Genomic DNA, 24,188 nt, shown 5'->3' on the forward strand with positions numbered 1-24,188 from the left:
TCTCACCTATACAAAGGACAGGTGCTAAAAAAAAGTTCAAATGGGGAGTCCAAACACCAGGACCAGTAAAAATTTCGAGACCAAGGGGTATCCAAGTCCCCTCTCTGAAGTAATACTGAACATATGAGTCCAACATTTAGCAAGGCCCCTTTCACATGAACGATACGGATTGGCTCCCGATGCATTCCGGATGTGTTCAGTGAAACTCGCACCATTTTGCAATCATGCTCACTCAGTTTTCTCTGCGATTGCGTTCAGTCGTTGCGGGTGCAATGCGTTGATGCGTTTTTCATGTGTGTGAAAAAAACGGAAGGTTTACAAACATCTCCTAGCAACCACCAGTGAAAAATGCATTGCATCCGGACTGCATCTGGATTACATCTGGACTGCAATGCATTTTTCACTGAAGCCCCATTCACTTCTATGGGGCCAGGGCTGCATGAAAAACACAGAATATAGAACATGCTGCGATTCTCCTGCAACGCAGAACTGATGCGTGAAAAAAAAAAAATTACACAGACCCATTTAAATGAATGGGTCAGGATTCAGTGCGGGCGCTATGCGTTCACTTCACGCATTGTACCCGCATGGAAAACTCACTCGTGTGAAAGGGCCCTTACTTCTATGGTGCTGTCGAAGAATATCTTACATATATTCGGCTGCTTCGCCGAATTTTACAAAAACATTCGCTTCATGACGAATTACTTTATCACGAATGTCAGGGAGCTGTGATAGTGCCCCTCCCCATCATTTTAACCCTCAAATGTTGCGTTCATACATGATCATGGCATCTGAGAGTAATAATACTGTGTAAAATTAACAGAAAAAAAAAACAAAATCCTACTATTCGCTCATCTCTATTCAGAATGTAGGGCCATAATCCTCTCTCATGTATCATTATATAACTAGACTGTCTTGCTATTCAGGAGGTAGAAAAAGCCGGTTCACCCCCCCCCCCCCCCCATGGAAGCTGTAACGGTGCACAATTAATTTTCTTCCTGACAGTTTCACAAATCTGTGTCTATTGTCAATAACGACCAATCACAGTATAGCTTTCAATTTTCAACTGCAGAATACAAAATATACACTGCAATTGGTTGCCATTAGAGATGAGCGAATCTAATCCCACGAAGTGGAATTCGATCAGAATTTCAGGAATTATTAGATTCGCCTAGAAGCTGAATTTCCTCGTGCTTCGCGTCAATCGATGAATCCTGAAATTCAAACTTACTGCCTCCATTTGCGTACGAAGGGCCGCCAGCCTCCATCTTGCCGGCCGGCATGATGACGTAATCTCGCGCAACATGTGATTTCGGCCGAGATCTTCAAGCAAGATGGCGGTGGCCGGTCTGTCGCGCGCAAATGGATGCGGTAAGTTTGATGTAATGTGTTTTTTTTATGTTAATTTCACACTGTTTGTACACTCAGATGATGCAATCATGTATGAACGCGGCATATGAGGCGTACAATGAGGGGTACAATGACGAGGGGGGGCGGCGCTATCGCAGATCCCTGTCATTGCACCCGCTACTCAAAGTAATTTGTCACAAAGCTAAATTTTTGGTGAAATTCAGCAAATAAGCCAAATCGAATTTTAAAGAAATTCACTCATCTCTAGTTGCTATGGGTAAGAAAGATAATTTTTCTTTGTGACAGTTTCATAAACCTGCCCCATGAAATGACCCAAAGTCATCATTAGCTTTTATGCTCACAGCCGTATTTTTCATCAGTGTGCTGTCTGCATTTTTTGTGGGTAGCACACTGGCCCATTCATTCATTGGCCATACATCTATCCATATTTTTGCAGATTGACATGTTGCATTACAGAGAAGAGGTCAGGAAGTGCAGTATCGTTACCTCAGCCGCACATGACAGGATTCAGCCTCTGGAAGTAGAAGTCTATGTGCTGCTGCTCTCTACCCCGAGTCTGACTATAGCAGGGAGAGGAGCTTCCCACACTGCGGCACATGGATGCTTCAGGCAGGGAAACTTTGCAGTGGTGGAGGCCCCTTCCTTCTGTATAGTGGTGGACACCTAGGGTGCCCCCCCCCCCCCCCCCCTTTAATCCCTCAGTGCTTTCTTCTATGAGAATAGCATGATAAAAGGGAAAAATACGATATTAAGCAATCTATGTGACATACATGTCCTTCCAGTGTCAGATATGCGACCTCCATCTCCTTCAGCATAAACAGGGACCACAGTTACTGTGTAGGGTGTGTCTGGCTGAAGTCCCCTGAGAACCGAATAGATGGTATTTCCAGGAACAGTTGTCTGTAAATGCAGAAAACAAATATCAATGTGTAAAATACCACTTACCTTTTATTTAAAGGGGTATTCCAGTAAAGTAACTTCATTTTTGAAAAACTGCATTTAGGCTGCAAGCTGTGACCCAACCAGAACCCATATAACCAGAGCTTCAATTTACCTTGCAATCCATTTGTCTAGCTCCTATGTGAGCCTGTATCATGGCGGCTGATCTTGCCTCACAAAACTTTAAAGACTACAATCCCCACAATGCCTAGCTTTTCTGCTGTGAGTGTTGATGTTTATTGGTTGGCTGCCTGATATACAGTCCAGTCACGTCCCATCTATTCTACACACTGAGCATGCTCGACCTAACAAAGGCTCAGAACTACAGGTCGATGCCATGGTAAATTAGGGGGAAACACAGTGGGTAGCAGGGAGGAAAACTACTTTTATAACTACTGAACGGTAAATATGTGAAATTGACATTATATTAGGTAATTATTGATGATGAATTAGTCTAAAACATAAGTTATATTCATGGTAACTGGAATACCCCATTAACTTTCCATACTGTATGACCTACTGGTGCACATTACTATACCACTGCACGGAGTTCATTCTCCATGCCTCTTGCAGAACACATGCATGGAATGCTTGCCGGACTCAAAAACAAATGTGTATACTAAATACTATGCAAGACTATGCTAACAATGCAAGGCATATGTATGAGATATGTAAAACAGAACATTTACCACTTCCTCAGTTCCACCAGCCGTAGGTACATAGTAGACCTTATACTGACGCACATTTCCTTCCGCTACATCCCATCGAACGTTTAAAGTACTTGTAGTTGGGTCATACACTCGCAGATTTCTTACAGTGCTCAAAGGCTCTGAAACACAATGTTATTTGTACAATTTATATTCCCAATACTCTATAGTTATAATCATTATACAACATCTTACATGTCTTTCTGCTTTCCCAAGAAGATCTTGGTGCACTTTAGTGCAGTAATCCGTACGTTGAGAAAACTTTTTATAAGCCATAGTGACATAACATAGATTTTAATTGGTAAGGGTCCGAGTGCTAACACCCCTATCAATCACTAAAATGAGAAGATAGAAGCTCTCACACAGTCCGTCTCTCCACACTGCTGAAGACAGGCTCAATAAGAAGTCTATGAGCCCCTCTCCAGTCCATCTCCAGCAGCTAGGAGAGACAGAGCTGTCTCAGTGCTTCTATCTCCTGGTTTTAGTGATTGGTGGAGGTCTCAGCACTCGGACCTCAACCATTGTACAAGCACATTTTAATGTGTATACTCACTATAAAAGTGGCCACTAGGGGGCCCTAAAATGCAGTTTGGCAATCACTACAGTTTACAGTACAGTACTGGTATATAACTTTTAGTTTTTCCCTATGCAATGGTGTCCCGGCCATGTGCTGCGCAGGCAACTACAGCACAACCCCACACGACTGTATGTATTTTGCAGTCCACAAAAAACAGATCAGCAAAAAATATGGATGACGTCCGTGTGCATTCCATATTTTGAGAAACTGAATAGCTGGCCCCTAATAGAACAGTTCTATCCTTGTCCATAATGTGGACAATAATAGGACATGTTCTACTTTTTTGCGGAAAATAAATATGGACATACGGAAATGGAATGCACACGGAGTAACTTCAGTTTTTTTTGTGAACCCATTGAAATGAATGGTTCCACCAATAGCACTAAAATGTGTCTTTTTTTAAACCGAACTGCGCCATTTCAGTCAACCTGTGACACACTGCGCCTGCCACTTTTGAAACATATTTGCAACTTTTGAAGCATATTTGCTTCTTTTTGAAGTTTTTGAAGCAACTTTTGAAGCATATTTGCGACTTTTGTCTCAGACATGGGATGTTGTTTTTTTTTGTTGTTGAAGGTCAATTTACTGACAAAACCCTGTTGTTTAGCTCAATTATATTAGAAAAAAATAAATGAGTCCTGTTTTAATACTTACCTATCACTGCTTCCCACAACGAGTTGGTTTTCTTTTCATAAATGTGACTATTTGACAAAAAGTTGCATCTTTATGCCAGAAATGCAACATTTTACACAAAACACCACCATATTAGCAACAATTTGAGTTACAGTATTTCTGACGATAAGAGGATGATAGGGTGTAATATGCGCCAATTTGATAGCCCTGCGCACGTTGACATATATAATTCTGGCGTGATGCATTCTTTATGGTGAAAATTCTGGAGAAAACAGTTGATATATTTGGCACAAATCAAAACACCCCCAATATTCTGGTGCAAAGTAAACCAACTAGAAGGAGGTATGAACTCAGACTAAGCAGTCTAAAAATGCACCAAATGTATCATCCAGACAATGTGATAAATCTGGTACATGTTTAGATTGGAGAGAGCCATGAATTCAATGCACATGTTCACATTTTACAAGCTAAAGGCTTGCAATTCAGTAATTGATAAAGGGAAAACATAAAATGAATGACAACTATAAATGACATGAAAATAAATATATGAAAAAAATCAATAGAATACATTGTAATTAGGTAACTTACTCGTCTTTCCTCTTCCTGAAATTCTTCCTTCTTCCCCTTCGGCATACTGTGATGCTACAGTTATTGTGTATGGGGTATCTGGCTGGAGTCTCTGCAGTACAACACTGCTCTGCCTTCCACCAACTGTTGTCTAGGGAGTCAACAAACAATCCTACAGTTAAAAAAGTTTTTTCCATAGCCGTTCTCAATCTCCCATCCAAAGACAACATCACGTACAGAATGCATTGCACAGACTGGATGGTTTAAACTCAAATATAGAAAGTATTTTATGAATTACACATAGAAATCTTTTAAGGGCATAGTGTAAGAAAGAGGCAGAGGTGTCCATGTCAGCAATTTACAGTACAAAGCTTCTTAGAAACAGAAGCGATTTTTATTCTTACCGCTAAAAAACTATGGATTTAAAGGGTTTCCCTGCTTTGGACGGTCCCTAGCATCTCTTAAGAATAAAATCATCACAGCGTGTGTTCCTTCTGTAACTTCACGTGATTAAGTGTCATTTGAGGTGAAAACTCACAGCATGTACTCAATTTCTCTTCAGCGCCACCACAGGGGGAAACTGAGAACTACACAGTGCCGATCTAAATCAATGCATTGTCTGTGTGATACAGAACGGGACAGGTCCTCCAGAGAGAGAGACAATCTTTATAGCCCTCTCCACTCTGGCCAGGAGTTGATGATCCCAAGCAGAGGACCCCCTCCATTAATTCAGAATACCCCAATAAGGTATCCATCTTTATTTTCTCATTGTAGAATGTTTTGTACATGATTATTGGAGGGACAATATTTCTTGATGTGCTGCTCTGCTCTTTTAACAGTAGTTCAGATATATGATATATAGAAGCCACATGGACACATAGGACACTGGACACAACTCATTGGGGCAGAATAACTTATCTTGTCTAAACCGTAAACATAGGCAGTATATACAGCACATATGCCAAATATATCACAGTGGCTTTCTTGGATGATGAATGTAATGGTTGGTTAAATACTTTTAAATACTTTTATCTAACTTTATACCATCTATTGGTTGGCTAACTATGCACCAAAATCATGTTGTAGCATATTAAGCCACACCCACTTCCCCCTAGCCCATACCTACTTTCTCAGTAAGCCATGTCCCCCATCAAGCACAGCACACTGGATTATTATTTTTGGTACATTTGCTTCATAACTCAGCCTTAAACTTGATGCTACATTATGCAATAGAAATGCCCCAAATGTTGGCTCTTTTTACACTAAATTCGAGGCTCACCCAGGAGGCATCCCTTTCCCATATACCAAAGTACTTGTATGTGATGTCATCACAGGAGCCAGAGAAACTGTGTCCACATATTAACCCGCTGGAGGATAGCTATATTTATAGTCATCTTTTAATACTAAAAGCTAGGATCCAACAAAATTCCGATCCTGGCTATTTAGGGACCTCCCTTTGCATTCTCCGTGTCAAGTCCAACAACACAATTTCTAGGTCTCATTAGGTAACAGAGAAAGCCGTGGGCCTCTTTACTAATTTAATGGTCTTTTTAATTCTACAACATTTATCAACACCCAGAGCCATGTTTTCCACATGGCCATTCATACATGGCCATTCATACATGGCTATTGATGTGGATATACAGATACAAGGTCATTCATGAGGATATACGGATACAAGGCTCTTCATGTGGATATACAGATACAAGGCTATTCATGAGGATATACCGATACATGGCCATTCATGAGGATATACCAATACATGGCCATTCATGAGGATATACCGATACATGGCCATTCATGAGGATATACCAATACATGGCCATTCATGATGTTATACCGATACATGGCCATTCATGAGGATATACCGATACATGGCCATTCATGAGGATATACCGATACATGGCAATTCATGAGGATATACCAATACATGGCCATTCATGATGTTATACCGATACATGGCCATTCATGAGGATATACCGATACATGGCCATTCATGAGGATATACTGATATGTGGCCATTCATGAGGATATACCGATACATGGCCATTCATGAGGATATACTGATACATGGCCATTCATGAGGATATACCGATACATGGCCATTCATGAGGATATACCGATACATGGCCATTCATGAGGATATACCGATACATGGCCATTCATGAGGATATACTGATACATGGCTATTCATTAGGATATACAGGCCATTCATAAAAATTAATGTTGCATATATAGCACTAATATATTCTGTAGATGCGCAGTACATTCCTATTAACCCCTGCTGTCACTCACAATCTATTCTTCCTATAGTCTCAGACCATTTTTATAGGAAACCAGTTAAACTATCAATATGTTTTTGGACTCACAGGTAGAACATGCAAACTAAATGCAGGCGTTGTCCTTGGTTAGATTAGATCCAGCAGCTCAGTGTGACAAGGCATCAGTACTAACCACTTAACTTTTTGCTGGAAAAAGCAATAAAAAATTATCATGTTTTTTTGTTCTCTTTTCTAGAAGAAAAACAGCTGCTCTTCGATAACATAACCATGACTAAAGATTTCCAGATTTATCAAACAAAACTAACTATAAAAAGCCTTCCAAGTAAGGTGTCTTGTCCTGTTCTCAGCCGTGCAGCTGGGGAATCTTCACAAACAAACCTTTTAAGTTTTACAGAGAAGTCTCTACGAGACAGGAGCACAGCAACAGTGCTGAAGAATTGCCAATATTCACTCTCTTGTACTGGATAGCTTCAAGCATTTACAGATTCAGCAGTAAGAATGTGTTTTACTGGCACATGGAAACAACTTCAAGAAAAAGCTAATTATCAGCCACAAAAACAAGATTAAAGAGATAATTTTCTCCAATCTTGCGTAAATCCATGTGGAAGTAAAAGCTGTGAAATGGAAAACATGCATAGTAACAGAAGGTCTTGCTGGTTTGGTTTTGGTACTTGCTATAAAACTAATAACAAAGCTATTAAGATTGCTGCTATATCGGCCCAAAAACATCACATGAAATTAACATTCACATGGTTGTCAGGTATAGTGAATAATGAACCTACATAAATGAGTGAGCTGTTGATATAATGCAGGACATTAAAAAAAAAAAAAAAAAACATTAAAGGGGTTTTCCAAAGTTTTACTATTGATAGCATATCTTCAGGAAAGGCCACCTTTTTGGAGGGGGTCTGACATTCACCACCAGCAACCATGCAAATCGGCTGGAAGTCAGAGCCAGACCTAGACAGCTCATCTGTGGGGTAGGGCATTGATCCGATTGAAGTGAATGGGAGCAGCGCTGTAGTTACTAGATCTGTCCACTACACCAGTGTTTCCCAACCAGTGTGCCTCCAGCTGTTGCAAAACTACAACTCCTAGCATGCCTGCACAAAGGCTGTCTGGGCATGCTGGGAGTTGTAGTTTTGCAACAGCTGGAGGCACGCTGGTTGGGAAACACTGCACTACACAATAGACAGAAAAGCTGATCGGCGGGGGTGTGGGTGGTTAGACTCCTGTTATTCAGATTTTAATGGCCTATACTGAGAATAGACCATCAATATTTAACATCCTGAAAAAACCCTGTAACGCAGCAAAAGGCTAACCTGATGAAAAATAAACTTAATAAGAATAATGATAAAAATAACTCATCTCTAGTTTTATATTTGGTAGTTTGCAAACCTTAAGGGGGTTGTCTAAGATCATTAAAATTCTACAATTGCTTGAAATAAAAATAAAAATCATGGTATACTCATCCATTTATCCAGTGCTGTTCTCTATATCGCTGGTCCGGTAAACCCAACGTTATTTGTTTACAAACCACAGTGGTGACATGTCTGGATTGACCATTTTACTGCTGCAGCCTATGACTGTTCTCAGCTATAGACACAAACTGTAAAAAGTGGAAGGAGTACTGGTCCGGCACCACAGAGAACAGGACAGAGGAGCCAGGTGAGTATATTGTGTTATTTTTTTTGTTTGTTTTTTATGCGACTGTAGGAGTTGCCTGAGATTTTTAATTATCTCAGACAACATCTTTAAGCACAAATTATGAGTTTATCTAAACAAACTGAATTCCTCTAATCTGGCAAACACAGGACTAAAATATTTTAGGGGGTTAAAAAAACCAATGTGCAGCCTAAAATCTACTTCTTTATTTACTGTATTTTTAGATCAGTCAGCAAGTATTTATCTCGCTTCATTCTGCTGCTGCCTCTGGTCTTGTGAGATTCCAGATGCTCAGGCAGTACAATGTGGGGGGAGATTTATTTTCCTTTGGCCTTCTCTCCAAAACTATGGCTATTTTATTGTTCCATTTTCAACTTTTCACATTGTACAGTACATTGCTTGTCTCTATGATCCAAAATGTGCTCATTTACTTTTTTCTTTTCAATTCTTTTGTAAAAAACTGTATGTAGTCAGCATAAAAATAGCTTTGTGATCAATCTTTTTGCATGGGTTTCCTCCTGGCTATACTGGTTTCCTCCCACATTAGAAATTCATCCCCTCCTATGGGTTTATTGGCATACTAAGATACTGAGTTCACAGAATGAACAGGTATGTAGGTTTCCGCCTGCCTACTCAACCAAAATTCACTGCCAACTGGGACGGTAAAAAATGAAAATAATAAATCTTTATTCAATAACTTTTTTTTTAGAAAATGGCTAATCCCTATCCACGTATAGAGAGATAGGCAATAGGGATGTAACTTGTGTGGGGGTCACAATGAATTTGTATGCCCCCCCCCCCCCCCCGGAAGTAACACGCTGACTCAACACTGCTTATAGATGTGTGCAGTGATCATAAGGTCAGCCGCAGTGATATCCCACAGTTAAAGGTGGCAGTAGGCTGCACTCATTACATGACATGTGCAGCATCCTCATCCAGTTCTCTTAGTAGACAGCCTCAGTTACTCAGCAACCCTTTGCCCATGCTCCTGACAAGGTGCCCGATACAGGGTAGCCAGAAACGCGTCGAGCGAGGGCTGGGTTTATGTAGGTAGCTTCTACTTCTAGCGGCAGCAAGTGATCCATAGGTGACCGGGGTGGTGTATGAAAAAATAGAGACACCATTCTGATCGGTCTCTGTGTCACCCTAGCCTGGACTCACTTGCATATCCAACTACAGATACCAATTGCATGCAGCTGTGTCCAGTTGGATATCGGTAGTCAGGTGGTGAAATGCTGCGATTACTTACCTGACTAAAAATCAGTACTGTTTTTTGCCGCCACTATGGTTTAGGTGGCGACCTAGCTGTGACTACTCATAATAAATAATGAGTGCAGCCTATTGCTACCAGTAACTGTGGGATATCACTGCGGATGACCCTATGATCACTGCAAACATCCATAAGCAGTGTTGAGTCAGCCACATGTTACTTCTGGGGGGGCCATACAAATTAATTGTGACCCCCACGCAGGTTATATCCCTATTGCCTGTCTCTCTATACCTGGAGAGGGATTAACCTTTTTTTTTTAAAAACGTTATTGAATAAAGATTTATTATTTCTCATTTTTTACCGTCCCTGTAGGCAGTGATTTATACTAAGATACTGACCCCAGAACATATGTGTCTGAGACAGGAAAAATATTCTGATGTCAGTAATTTTTTTATTTTACTATAAACATTTTTTAGTATCCGGCTGTGTGGTTATCAAACACATTTTCATAAACTTTGAAAAAAAACAGCTGGCTGGCTGTAAAGGTACCTCTAGGCAAACCATTGTAAATTGTTATTAGATGTATTCTACACTGTTTCATATCTTTCTCATTACGTTTATGGGAGGAAACACTTAAAATTGCTCTGGGCTGTCAGAAATCTTTTAAAATTTTATTAGACCTGCATTCCACAATTTATGGCAACATTATTTTCAACTCATATGCATTGATGCTCTTTGTATATTACCAGCGGGTAATAGAGGCAATACAGCAATCAATTTAATTAGCTTAAATACTTGAAATGATAGTTAAAAAATTTCTTAAATTCTCTTCCAGCCACTTAGAACATATGTATTGACAGTAAACTTAACTTTCTGGGCAGCTGCTACCAAGGCAATTAAGACCATGAGATGCATCAAAAACCCCTAGATGCAATTAAAGGGAAACTAGGTCTTTCACTTTACAAATCAGTCTGTTCATGGAACATTGTGTAAATTTTGGGGGCACTAGTGAGCAAGAAAGACATAGTGGAGGCTAACAGGGTTTAAAAGCAGGCAACTAAACTAACAACTGGATTGGGTGGACTACAGTACACAAAGAAATTATCGAAATTAGGGTTATTCCGTTTAGAAAAACAATGGCTGAGGGGAGATCTAATAACTATGTTTAAATAAATCAAAGGTCAATACAGAGATCTCTCCCATCATCTATTTATCCCCAGGACTGTGATGGTGACAAGGGGACATCCAATACAACTAGAGCAAATAAGGATCCTCCATCAACATAGAAGAGGATTCTTTACAGTAAGAGCAGTGAGACTATGAAACTCTTTGCCAGAGGAGGTTTTGATGGTAAACTCACTAAAAGAGTTCAAGAGGGGCCTGGAGGTATTTCTGGAGTGTAATAATATTACAGTTTCATACACTGCCCTGGATGTTTTTCCTTGTGCTATTTTTCCTGATTTTGACACCTGATTTGGCCTTTTTTTCTGACATATGCCTTGTTCCTGTATATTAAATATTGAATTCTGTATATTGAATCCACCTTTCTCTATGTATTGAGAGTCTGGTACCTGATGTTTAATTCTGACCCTTGGCTACATTACTGACTATCTTTCCATCTTGTCCTCTGGCCTGCTACCCTAAGGTTTACATGCAATTTTACAGGAACACTGGGGCAGACTGGCTATAGAGCATGGCCACATGAGCCCTTCTCATGGCTGATGGCCAGGTACGGTACATAACTATCTTATACTCTCAGCATTAAATAATGCTAGAAGCATCAGGTGCTTATGCACCTGGCAGGTAGCCATAGGTCTCCTCTTAAATTCAACTGTATTGCCATCCTCAGGATAGTAATACAATTGAAAACTGCCGTGGACGTGGCAGTATGTTTTGCTGCAATGTGCTATTTCATTCTACTGGGGCAGTATTTTGTGCTGCACAAAGCACAAAGGTATTGCTGGCCCCACCTTCTGTCAATTTGGACCCTCCTACAACATGGGGCCACTTTTAGTTATTTAATTATTTTTTTCCTGTGCCACTTTAAGCTCCCAGTCCATCCCTGCAGTTACACTATATTATACCACTTGTAATGTGGTGGGGGAGCAAATTCACCCTAAAACGAACCATAAGAGGCATAACTTTGTGGCATAGTCAGCCAGATGGCGTGAACAGAGTGACTGCACAACTATAGTGCAAAAGTGGGCCAAACCACCGCTGCATGAAAAATGGGCCAAACTGAAGTGCCAAGGACAGAACTTGAGATGTAAAGTGGTGGGAAAGCACACGCACTCTATAAGGCGTATCACCCACTTTCCACACACTTTTTATATTTTGATCCTGAGTCACAGCATATATTATTGACCAAAGCAACATTCACAATTCTGCAGGCTGCAGAGCTGAAAACAATCCTGTTCGGGTCGCTGAATTCACGGAGTTACTCTGGTGATTTTCCTTCTGTCAAGTCTGACATCATGAGATTTAATAAGAATGTTAGCATCTCTGTCAGCAGCCTTTCTGTCTGTTTTCAATAACAACCTGCAACTTTGGACTATCATGCCGACTGTAACTCAGCATCAGTGAGAAAGTTGTAACTATGCCTTCTGTTTCGTTTTGTTGCTTTTTAAAGAAAACCTGAGCTTTTATTTATTATGTTTTATATTTTTATTATACAGCACATGGTTATAAAGAACTTTACTATAGAAATTTAGGCAATGCTTAAAGTATTTGGCAATGTACACAGGAGCTGTCTGCTGTAGAAAGGTTCTGATCCCTAATGTAATATCAGGCTATGCATATTTGTTTGTCATCAACTACAGAACAATGTAGTCTTGCCAATGTGATCCGAGTCCACTGTGTGAAATATCTAGTTTTTTTCAAGTAGCAAATTACCCCATTTGCTGCATTATTGTAGCTCTCTAAAGAAAATGGCCTCATATAACATATTACCTAGCTTTCATTCATTCATTCAGGTCCTTTACACTACCCGATGTTCAGGCAGATTATCGTTAACAAGCATTCATATGAATGTTCGTTAGCGATAATCTGCATGTGTAAAGGTGCCGATGATTATCCAATGAACAAACGAAACACTTGTTCATGGGGTAATACATCATTGTTGCGGACTACTAAATCATTGTTTGCCAGCAGCAAATGGCGTTAGTGATCGCTGCTCCCTTTACTGTGGAGGAGATCGCTGCATGTAAATGCATTTTTCTCCTCCAATAACGAATGCTTCCTTTTCGAAAATTGCTTGCCACATCGGGCCATGTAAAAGACTTAAGACAATGGGTTTTGCTTTTTCTTTATCTATTTTCTCTTCTTTAAAGTAGAAATCTGTTTTGAGCTTATTTTTCCTGTATATTAAATATTAAATTCTGTATATTGAATCCACCTTTCTCTATGTATTGAGAGTCTGGTACCTGATGTTTAATTCTGACCCTTGGCTACATTACTGACTATCTTTCCATCTTGTCCTCCGGCCTGCTACCCTAAGGTTTACATGCAATTTTACAGGAACACTGGGGCAGACTGGCTATAGAGCATGGCCACATGAGCCCTTCTCATGGCTGATGGCCAGGTACGGTACATAACTATCTTATACTCTCAGCATTAAATAATGCTAGGAGCCTCAGGTGCTTATGCACCTGGCAGGTAGCCATAGGTCTCCTCTTAAATTCAACTGTATTGCCATCCTCAGGATAGTAATACAATTGAAAACTGCCGTGGACGTGGCAGTATGTTTTGCTGCAATGTGCTATTTCATTCTACTCGGGCAGTATTTTGTGCTGCACAAAGCACAAAAGTATTGCTGGCCCCACCTTCTGTCAATTTGGACCCTCCTACAACATGGGGCCACTTTTTTTTTTTTCCTGTGCCACTTTAAGCTCCCATTCCATCCCTGCAGTTACACTATATTATACCAGGCTGATTATCGTTAACAAGCATTCATATGAATGTTCGTTAGTGATAATCTGCATGTGTAATGGTGCCGCTGATTACCCAATGAACAAACAAAACACTTGTTCATGGGGTAATACATCATTGTTGCGGACTACTAAATCATTGTTTGCCAGCAGCAAATAGCGTTAGTGATCGCTGCTCCCTTTACTGTGGAGGAGATCGCTGCATGCAAATCCATTTTTCTCCTCCAATGACGAATGCTTCCTTTTCGAAAATTGCTTGCCACATCAGGCCATGTAAAAGACTTAAGACGATGGGTTTTGCTTTTTCTTTATCTATTTTCTCTTCTTTAAAGTAGAAATCTGTTTTGAGCTTATTTTTTTTTACCAACCCCTGGTTGTGCTCCTGAAAGCTATTATTATATGGCATAAAAATGTATCTTTCTGCTCCCTGAATAAACATAGCTGCTAATATGGGAAAAAGCCAGTATGGCCAGCTGAGCTCAGTAACATGCCTTTGATTTATAAAAAAAAAAAAAAACATTTTCTACTCATACTTTCAGCAGATGCGTTTTATAGAACAGCTGGAAATGCTTTGAAGTACGCATTTATGCTATTAACTGATAAATAAAAGGATTGCTTTTTTCTAATTTAGTTTGCTTTTCTGCAGTTCCCTGAATAGCTTGCATAGTCAGGGGTTGGGGTTAAAAAAATATCTTAATATTAACCGTAGATAGTCCATGGTGAAGCATAAAATAATGTATTCCTGCATTTGTTTCATACATGTTGCTTAAAAGATTTAATATGAAAAGTGATTTCCTCTTAAAAATGCCACTATTACTGTATATTATTACATGCCATCCTGTGACCAATGCATACTGCAGTATTTTTCTTCGGATATAACATTCATCGTCCTCATAGAAATACTAGTATTCATCATCAGTGGCACAGCATAGTATACAAAGCTAATGAAAATAAGTCTTGTTCATAGACAAACAGGAAGACAGCCAGCACAAAACCTTTAGGGGGTATACAGTTGCAAGAAAAAGTATGTGAATGCTTTGGAATGATATAGATTTCTGCACAAATTGATTATAAAATGTGATCTGATCTTCATCTAAGTCACAACAATAGACAATCACAGTCTGCTTAAACTAATAACACACAAAGAATTATGTTTTTATTGAACACACCATGTAAACATTCACAGTGCAGGTGGAAAAACCCTTGGATTTAATAACTGGTTGAACCTCGTTTGGCAGCAATAAATTCAACCAAACGTTTCCTGTAGTTGCAGATCAGACGTGCACAACGGTCAGGAGTAATTCTTGACCATTTTTCTTTACAGTTCAGCAATATTCTTGGGATGTCTGGTGTAAATCACTTTCTTGAGGCCAAGCCACACCATCTCAATCGGGTTGAGGTTGGGACTCTGACTGGGCCACTCCAGAAGGCGTATTTTCTTCTGTTTATGCCATTCTGTTGTTGATTTACTTCTATGCTTTGGGTCGTTGTCCTGTTGCAACATCCATATTCTGTTGAGCTTCAGCTGGTTGACAGATGGCCTTAAGTTCTCCTGCAAAATGTCTTGAAAAACGTGGGAATTCATTTTTCCTTCGATGATAGCAATCCATATAGGCCCTGATGCAGCAAAGCAGCCCCAAACCATGATGCCCCCACCACCATACTTTACAGTTGGGATGAGGTTTTGATGTTGGTGTGCATAGTGTTGTGTGTTTCTTCCAAACAACTCAACTTTTGTTTCATCTGTCCACAGAATATTTTGCCAGTACTGCTGTGGAACATCCAGGTGCTCTTGTGCAAACTGTAAACGTGCAGCAATGTTTTTTTCGGACACCAGTGGCTTCCTCTGTGGTATCCTCCCATGAAATCCATTCTTGTTTAGTGTTTTACGTATCGTAGATTCGTTAGCAGGGATGTTAGCATATGCCAGAGACGTTTGTAAGTCTTTAGCGGACACTCTAGGATTCTTCTCCACCTCATTGAGCAGTCTGTGCTGTGCTCTTGCAGTCATCTTTACAGGATGGCCACTCCTAGGGAGAGTAGCAGCAGTGCTGAACTTTCTCCATTTATAGACAATTAGTCTTACCGTGGACTGATGAACAGCAAGGCTTTTGGAGATACTTTTATAACTCTTTCCAGCTTTATGCAAGTCAACAATTCTTAATCGTAGGTCTTCTGAGAGCTCTTTTGTGGGAGGCTTCATTCACATCGGGCAATGCTTCTTGTGAAAAGCAAACCCAGAACTGGTGTGTGTTTTTTATAGGGCAGGGCAGCTGTAACCAACACCTTCAATCTCATCTCATTGATTGGACTCCAGTTGGCTGACACCTCACTCCAATTAGCTCTTGGAGATCATTAGTCTACAGGTTCACATACTTTTTCCACCTGCACTGTGAATGTTTACATGGTGTGCTCAATAAAAACATGGTAACATTTAATTATTTGTGTGTTATTAGTTTAAGCAGACTGTGATTGTCTACTGTTGTGACTTAGATGAAGATCAGATCACATTTTATGACCAATTTGTGCAGAAATCCATATCATTCCAAAAGGTTCACATACTTTTTCTTGCAACTGTATATAATATTTAAAAAAAATGCTGAATAGCTAAATACAGGCCTTTAGGTTCATATACAATCCCATACACTGCAGATTTCTATTGCCCAGTAGAATTTACAGTTTGCAAATAGCATTGGTGGGTTATGGTTATTGTGATCCTGAGCTCCACCGGGGACAGTAAGTGATGATAATGTCTGTATAGTACTGCAGAATATATCAGTAGCTGGCTGAAGGAGGGGCTGCTGTCTTTATAGCTAGAGATATGAGGAAGATTTTGTTTTAAAGCTGATCCAATCTAAGCTTTAAATCAAGACTCGGATACAGCAAGAAATAGCCTTTAAAATTGATCTTATTCCCATCCTGCTTTCTACAGGTGTTTGTTTCTGACTGTATAGGCATTAACACCTTGATCATGTTCATGTCAAATTTAGACTGTCAGCTTTAAAGGGGTTATGCACTTTGTTTAAAGTGATGATCTATCCTGTGGATAAAACATCAGCATTTGATCAGCAGGGGTCCGACACCCGGGACCCCCGCCGATCAGCTGTTTGAGAAGGCAGCGGCGCTCCAGCAACACAGTGGCCTTCTCACTGTTTACCACAGGCCCAGTGACATTACAACTAGTATCACTGGCCTGGGCGGGGCTAAGCTCCATTTAGGTGAACAGAGCTTAGCCCCGCCCAGGCCAGTGATACTAGTCGTGACATCACTGGGCCTGCGGAAATGAGTGAGAAGGCCGTGGCGCTGCTGGAGCACCGCTGCCTTGACCAACAGCTGATCGGCGGGGGTCCCAGGTGTCAGATCCCTGCCGATCAAATGCTGATGATCTATCCAGAGAATAGATCATCACTTTAAACAAAGTTCAGAACCCCTTTAAGACCTGGCTCATATCTCTAGCTTCTACACAGACTGAGATAAGTCAGGTTAAAGAAGCTCACCTTCATCCAAGAGTGGTTTAAGTCCAGCATTGAGGAGAAGGGGTGGCAGTAAAGGATGTACTGCAAGGTTGCAGGCAGAGAAAAGGGACATGCCTCTTCTTCTCTCTGTGTAATTATTGTATATGACCCCAGAGGGAGAGGTAACATTAATTCATGCTGGCTCTCTGATTGCCACTTATTGTGGATCCTTTTCTCATAAAAGAGGTGAAAAGATGGCGCTTGCCCATCTAATCACCCATTAGGCAAATAATTTAACCATGCTTATAACGGCAAATAACGGAATCCATAAGACAGAAGTCAAAATGGAAGCCTTTAGAGAAATTCTTAATAGAAGTCTATGGGAATCATAATGGATCTGTCTGGGTCCAGTTATACAAGGCAGAAAACAAAGTCCTGTTGACAGGACCTTTTTCTCCATTCTACATAACGGAAACCAGATGGATCCGCTATGCTTCCCCATAGACTTCTATTAAGACGGAAAGCAAAATGGAATGCCTTTTAAAGGCTTCCATTTTGCATTCCATCATAATACAAGTCTATGGGCAGCAAAACGGATCAGTCCTTCCATCTTATGGATTCCGTTATTTTCCGGTATAACCATTTATAACGGAAAGCCATAACAGAATCCAAAACGCAGATGTGAACCCACCCTAACCTAGTTGTTTTCCCGCACCTACATCACAGTATAAAATAATTTGCACCAAACAGTTACACCCCACTCACAAACTTCAATAAAATTCATATTTTACACTGTCCCTATGCTGTTCTTTTTCAATGAAATATGCTGTCATTGTACAAAAGTATTAAAAGCTAAAAAAAACAAACAAAAAAACACACATATATACAGGGGTAACACATAGGCTCTTGCCATCATTTAGCATGTAATTTGTTACCTTACCGTTTGTTCAGAGCTATCTCCCACAGCAGGCTGGTAAAATATTCTGTAACGTTGCACTCTGCCACTGGCTGGGTCCCATCTAACAGTCAAGCTACTGGAGGTTGCATTATACACTTGCAGGTTACGGGGACCGTTTCTTGGAACTAGTATAATAAGAGTGAAATAAGGTCTACATTGTAAATGAACAAACAATATTAAGAAAATATGTGCTGCAATAAACCATAAATAAACAATTAGCAATAATTAACAATAAATCTAATCAGGCACATAAGCAAATGTTAGCAGGTGCCATTGACATCTGGGGGCAGCCTGATGTTAGATATAATGCAGCATGCCCAATCTTTTGTTCTGCTGAAAGACTTAAACATAAATATTCGTAAAGATAGAAAAAAATGTATGTAGTTGCAAATGTTGTAAATGTTGTGAAAAATATAGTTTGTTTAAGTGATTGTAAAGTTCCTATTCACTGACCGAAAGCTGGGTTTTGAAATTGATATAAAAAGTGTATTAGAAAATTGCATTGTTTCTTATTATATGATGATGCCTTTGCATAAAACTGGAAAACCCTTTTAAGGACTTAAAGGGTTTTCCTGGGACAAAAATATTGATGGCTTATCCTTAGGGGTGGGGTTCCAACTATCAGCACTCCCACTGATCACTTGATCACAGTGTGCAGTGAGTAAGAAATGTACTAAATGCTCAGCCCCATAGACCTGAATGGCCGTTGGACCCCCACCCACCTCCCTGGGTGTTGGACCCCACTGATCTGATATTGATGACCTATCATAAGTGTAGGTCATTAATACTTAGGTCCTAGAAAACCCCTTTAATGGTTTTATGAAGGGAATAAAAACAGATCATAGTACACATTTAATAGTCGTGTTTAGACATATACTCACTTGGAGTTGTTATACGAATTTTTGTTACTAAGAGGAAAAAAGGAAAACATTATTAATAAATTATATAAAAACCTGATACAGCACAGAAAAAGGGTGTTTTAAAAATGTCAAGACTTTACATGTTGTCTCAACTCCAATAAGATCTTCACTTTCAGATTCATCAGGGTAAACAGCAGTCACTGAGACTTCATATTGTGTATCAGAATCAAGGTCTTCAAATACTAAAGTGTCCTTCTCTCCTTCAAGTATAGTCTGCAATCATATAATTATACCATATATATTACACTGACAGACATATGTAAAAGCACCTTTTAAGGTTCTTATGAAGGTGAATGCTTACCTCTTTCTTTCTTTCTGGCTGTCCAACTGGTGCCCAATTTATCCTGTACAATGCCACATCCGGGGCACCATGATTCCAGGTGCCTCTAAAACTGTTCGTAGTTATTTCTGAAAATCTGAGGTTGGTGGGTGTTGGGACTGGAGCTGTTCATGTTGAAATATTTAGATCATCATGTTATTTTGGTAATCATTTTAGCAAAAGGCTCATTTCTGATACATTGTGCTTCTCTAATAATAGTTATCTGAAATGTATCCTAAAAGGCCCTGCTCATACTAGTTTCATAGTAGCAAAGGTGTATTAGACTGTACGTCTATAGAAGACAATGGTTTATAGTAGAATAGCTAGGTACTTTTCCTTCTGGGAGTTTCCAGAGAATAATCAAGCAGCATGAGGGATGACCAAGAACCTTATATAGGCTCCTTGTCTTCTAAATGCTAAGTTGATGACAACAAGGTGCTAGCCTACACCCCCTCATTCATGGATCCCCTATAAGTGCCCTCACTAGTAACAGGAATTGTGAGACAAAGATAAAAATGAGCATAGCCCCATATACTTAATGTTAATACACACTATATTGGACATATCCAAAAGAAACAAAAAGTAGGACGTGCAGAGTTATAGAAATTGTATAGGGTTAACATGTTTGTACAGCACTGCATACATTCAAGCATCTGTGAGTTCCACACACCTGTGGTCCCTCGGGTAACACGTGGAGGAGATGATAATCCATCTTGCAGGATTGCAGTAACACTGACATCATATTCCGTTTGTGAGAAAAGGTCAGTTAAAGGAGTACTAGTTCTTGATCCATCCACTTCCACCTAAAACATGAAAATGATAAAGAACTATGAAAACACCTACAGAGATCTGTACAATATTTTGTCTTCGTACAAACAATTGAGGGCATAACATCACAGAAATCTGTACAGTTGAATTGATCAGAAATTTCTTTTGCACGTCATAGAGTTATACAAGCCATAAAAACTGGAAAAATGAATTGCAACATAAAGCAAAAATGCTTTATCCTGCAACAAATATTAAAGCAAATAAGAGCCTCAATTAAGTTTCAGAAATTATTATGGATTTTCATTACCAACAAGAAAAATATTCACATTAGAGAGTATATATAGTAATGAGTATGAAAAATACGTAAGTGTACATTACCTCTTTGAAATCTTCGTCTTCCTCAGTTTTGTACCTCACTATATATTTTCTGACATTTCCTGGGGCAGGATCCCAGAAGACATTCATTGAACTATGAGTGATGTCTCTAAGCCTGACATTTCCAGGACCTTGAACTGGCACTATGGAAAAGCAATGCTATGTTGAGTACATGAATACAGGGTAACAAAGTACCAGTAGATATCAATATTACTGCAGTAATTGGATCATGGGCTCTACCACCTAGTGGTCTAGGTTTAAGCTTCATAATAAAGGTTCAACTTAACATTAACTCATGCAGCAAAAGCATTATATCATCAGTGTGGACAACCAGTTAGGTCTCTATTCTAAGCACCCTTATATCCTTTTAAATGAGTACTACAATGCTATGCTTTATTTACTCCATGAAACAACTTGTAGAAAGGTAGTAAAACATACATACATTACAAGATATATGATTTCTAAAAAGATATGGCTGATTTTATTGATAGACCTACATTTAACCTGGCCATACACATGATATGGATTTTGAACAAACCTGCCAATTTCTGCGAGATAGGCCAACTATTTAATATATAAGAGGGCCTCCCAACTCTGCCCTGAGGCCAGCATGTATGTGTATGGGGAGACTGGAAGAGCTACTATAGCCAAACAAATGTTCTTCTGACCAACAGTCATCTCATGTGTATGGCCGACGTTAGCTGAATGGCCATCTGGAAGTTCCTTATTCAGTGTAGTAAACAATGATATAAAGTCTTACATGTCACTTCCTGAGCTGTGAGTGGGTCACTGGTCAGTTCATCAACAAGCGCATAAAGGGTCAATGTATACAATGTGTTTGGGAATAACTCTTCCAACCGTACATCAGTGACTGATGGGCCAACACGTATCTGTAATTGTTAAGACAAATTCACTTAAGTATATTTCCAACTATTAGGTGTATTAGAACGATGATATTCAGACATAAAATACCCATAGTCATGAGACAGATGGCTGCCAACCACTGCTGGTAACGAGATTTGAAAACATTTTACTACTGGTCAAGCCCTTTAGTCTATGCTGGTTCAGATCATGAATGGTGTAGACTAGAGATGAGCGAATCGAATCCCACAAAGCACAGTTCGATCCGAATTTCAGGATAAATTCGATTCGCATCGAAGCCGAATTTCCTCGTGCTTCGTGTCAGTGAATCGATTTAACCTGAAATAGTGTAAAAAACAAAAAAATTCAAACTTACCACCTCTATTTGCTCACAATGAGCTACCAGCCTCCATCTCAATTGAAGTTCTCGGCCGAAATCCCGTACGTGGTGACGTATGATGTCACCAGGCAGGCTGGTGTGATGACGTTTTCTCGCCCATTGCGAGATTTCGCTCCAGATCTTCAAGCAAGATGGCGGCGGCCGACCCGTTGCGAGCAAATCGAGGCGGTAAGCTTACTTGAAATTTTTTTTGATTGTTAATTTTACACAGTTTTTACACTCAGATGCCGCAATCATGTATGAATGCGGCATCTGAGGGGTACAATTACGGGGGTGGCGCTATCGCAGCTCCCTGTCATTGCACCCGCTACTTACAAAAAAATGCGCTTCGTGGCAAATTTATTTGTCACAAAGCTAATTTTTTTGTACAATTTTCGGCGAATCAGCCGAATCAAACTTTTCAATTATTCCCTCATCTCTTGTGTAGACATTAAAAAAATGGACCAGTGGATTAAAAAAAAGTGGACACGTATAACAGAAAGCGTTTAGATACATCAAGAACAAATATAGATATGTGTGTAAAGTATCAAATTGAGTGTGCTGCCATCAGTTACACTCCCGCCAATAAATTGTTCTTTGAGATCCAAATTATACTCATGGCAGAAAAGTACTGGCTGTTGTACAAAAGCCTCACGAAAAAAATTTCCTTAAGCACATTATCCTATACCACAAATGCTGATGTTTTATTTGGATTGGCTGGCGGTGCTGCATTCCTCACCTCTTTTTCCACAGAGGGAACAGTAGCATTGACAGGCTCATATAACAACTGATATCCAGTAGCCCCTTGAGCTGCTTCCCATCTGACTCTCATTGTTGTTGTTCCAACGTCATAAGTGTTCAGATTTCTAATGGTAGGAATGGGCACTGTGGAAATAAGTAGACTCATGTTATTAGAATTGTGTATTTTATTGCCCTCTTGTTTGGCATAATGTCTAAAATAGTTAATAGTTAAAGAGAATCTTTCCCCAGGAAATTCACTATTAAACCAGACACAGCGCCTTGTAGTGATAGCTAATTATGTCTTTCACTTAATGATCAGATGTTTCATTCTGGAGAAAAAGTTATTTTATTCCATATTAGCAGTAACGTGCACTGAGGGTGGGCTCAAGCCCCTCTGTGCAGCCTTACCCCTCCTATTTCCTCTGCCAGCCCCTCCCACTTCTTCTTGATTGGCAAGGCTAGGAAAGATGACTAGGAAGGAACCTGGCCCTGCCAGAAGGAGGTGCTGGAATAGGAAGCAACAGGAGCAAGAGTGACTATGTATTGTACCTGGCTTTACAGTGAATTTCCTGGTGACCGATTCTCTTTCAGCTTTATCGGTACAATATGTTGATTAATATTTCATTAGAAAGCATATTAGAGCACTCCAATAGGTTACATGTACAATTGTACAACGATGGGTACTATAGCTGTATATATACAGCAAAAAGTCACATTTCATAACAATCTATAAAAAATATAAAACTGATACAAAAATGCGCAATTTTAAAACATTCCTTTATTTGTGTTGTACTATATACTACAGCATGTACTATAGCTAATTCACAGCTGTGGTAACAATGCATGTTTCAGTGGTCTACCAACACTACTGTCATGTCCATTGTTACTTCAGACCTTGTTTGCATTATTAACTTATGTGAAGTGTAGTCTTTATACCAGACACCTAGTATTGCAATTGACTGTAGGACAATGTAATGCAGTGCATTATGTGAGTTTGTGAGTGTCACAGCACTATGATACCTTGTTGCTGTGTAGGCTGGTTGCCTGCGCTCTCACAGTTGATGTGTTCCCATGTATGCTGGTTGCTTGCAGTTGTGCCCGCTGGCTGCGGAACTGTGAACCGTTCCCTGTGACTTGTATCTATGTTTGTTCATGTAAGAGTTAATGCCTCCCTGGTCTGTGTCTGAGTATCAGGTGTTCAGGTGTCTTAGTTACTATTCTATTTAGATTTGTGAACTGTGTGCCTGGGAGATCAGCCTGTCTTCAGGCTCTAGAAATGCTGTGTGCAGGCTGTTTTCCATCATGACCAGAGTCACTGTACTTCGGCCCTGACTTGTGTGATCGGCCTGATCGTTCATCAATGTAGCATATGTCTGCAATGTCTGACATGTCTTCGTCATGTTTTGTCCTGGTCTGCCCATGAATGTCATGCCTCCTATGTGTATTCTGATCCTGATTCCATTTATCCTTTGGTCTGGTCTTGTGTTCCTGTTTCATGTCTGTTTAGTATGCTTTGGTTCTAGCTGTGTCCCTGC

General features: G+C 39.9%; 1 protein-coding gene across 5 annotated transcripts in view; it reads right to left on the bottom strand.

Annotated features, from left to right (window-relative positions):
* COL12A1 (collagen type XII alpha 1 chain) overlaps window positions 1-24,188 on the bottom strand; it is a 165,569-nt gene that overhangs the window by 66,442 nt on the left and 74,939 nt on the right. For all 5 annotated transcript variants that reach the window (XM_044288842.1, XM_044288838.1, XM_044288839.1 and 2 more), the window contains 11 exons: window positions 22,652-22,797; window positions 21,433-21,562; window positions 20,676-20,815; window positions 20,200-20,332; window positions 19,512-19,654; window positions 19,291-19,423; window positions 19,172-19,198; window positions 18,273-18,415; window positions 4,816-4,945; window positions 3,000-3,139; window positions 2,142-2,271 (listed from right to left, as the gene is read on the bottom strand). In XM_044288842.1, coding sequence (XP_044144777.1) covers window positions 2,142-2,271; window positions 3,000-3,139; window positions 4,816-4,945; window positions 18,273-18,415; window positions 19,172-19,198; window positions 19,291-19,423; window positions 19,512-19,654; window positions 20,200-20,332; window positions 20,676-20,815; window positions 21,433-21,562; window positions 22,652-22,797 — 1,395 coding nt within the window. The remainder of the gene's footprint in view (window positions 1-2,141; window positions 2,272-2,999; window positions 3,140-4,815; window positions 4,946-18,272; window positions 18,416-19,171; window positions 19,199-19,290; window positions 19,424-19,511; window positions 19,655-20,199; window positions 20,333-20,675; window positions 20,816-21,432; window positions 21,563-22,651; window positions 22,798-24,188) is intronic.

Source organism: Bufo gargarizans, chromosome 4, assembly GCF_014858855.1.
Source record: "Bufo gargarizans isolate SCDJY-AF-19 chromosome 4, ASM1485885v1, whole genome shotgun sequence".
Taxonomy (NCBI): Eukaryota; Metazoa; Chordata; class Amphibia; order Anura; family Bufonidae; genus Bufo; species Bufo gargarizans.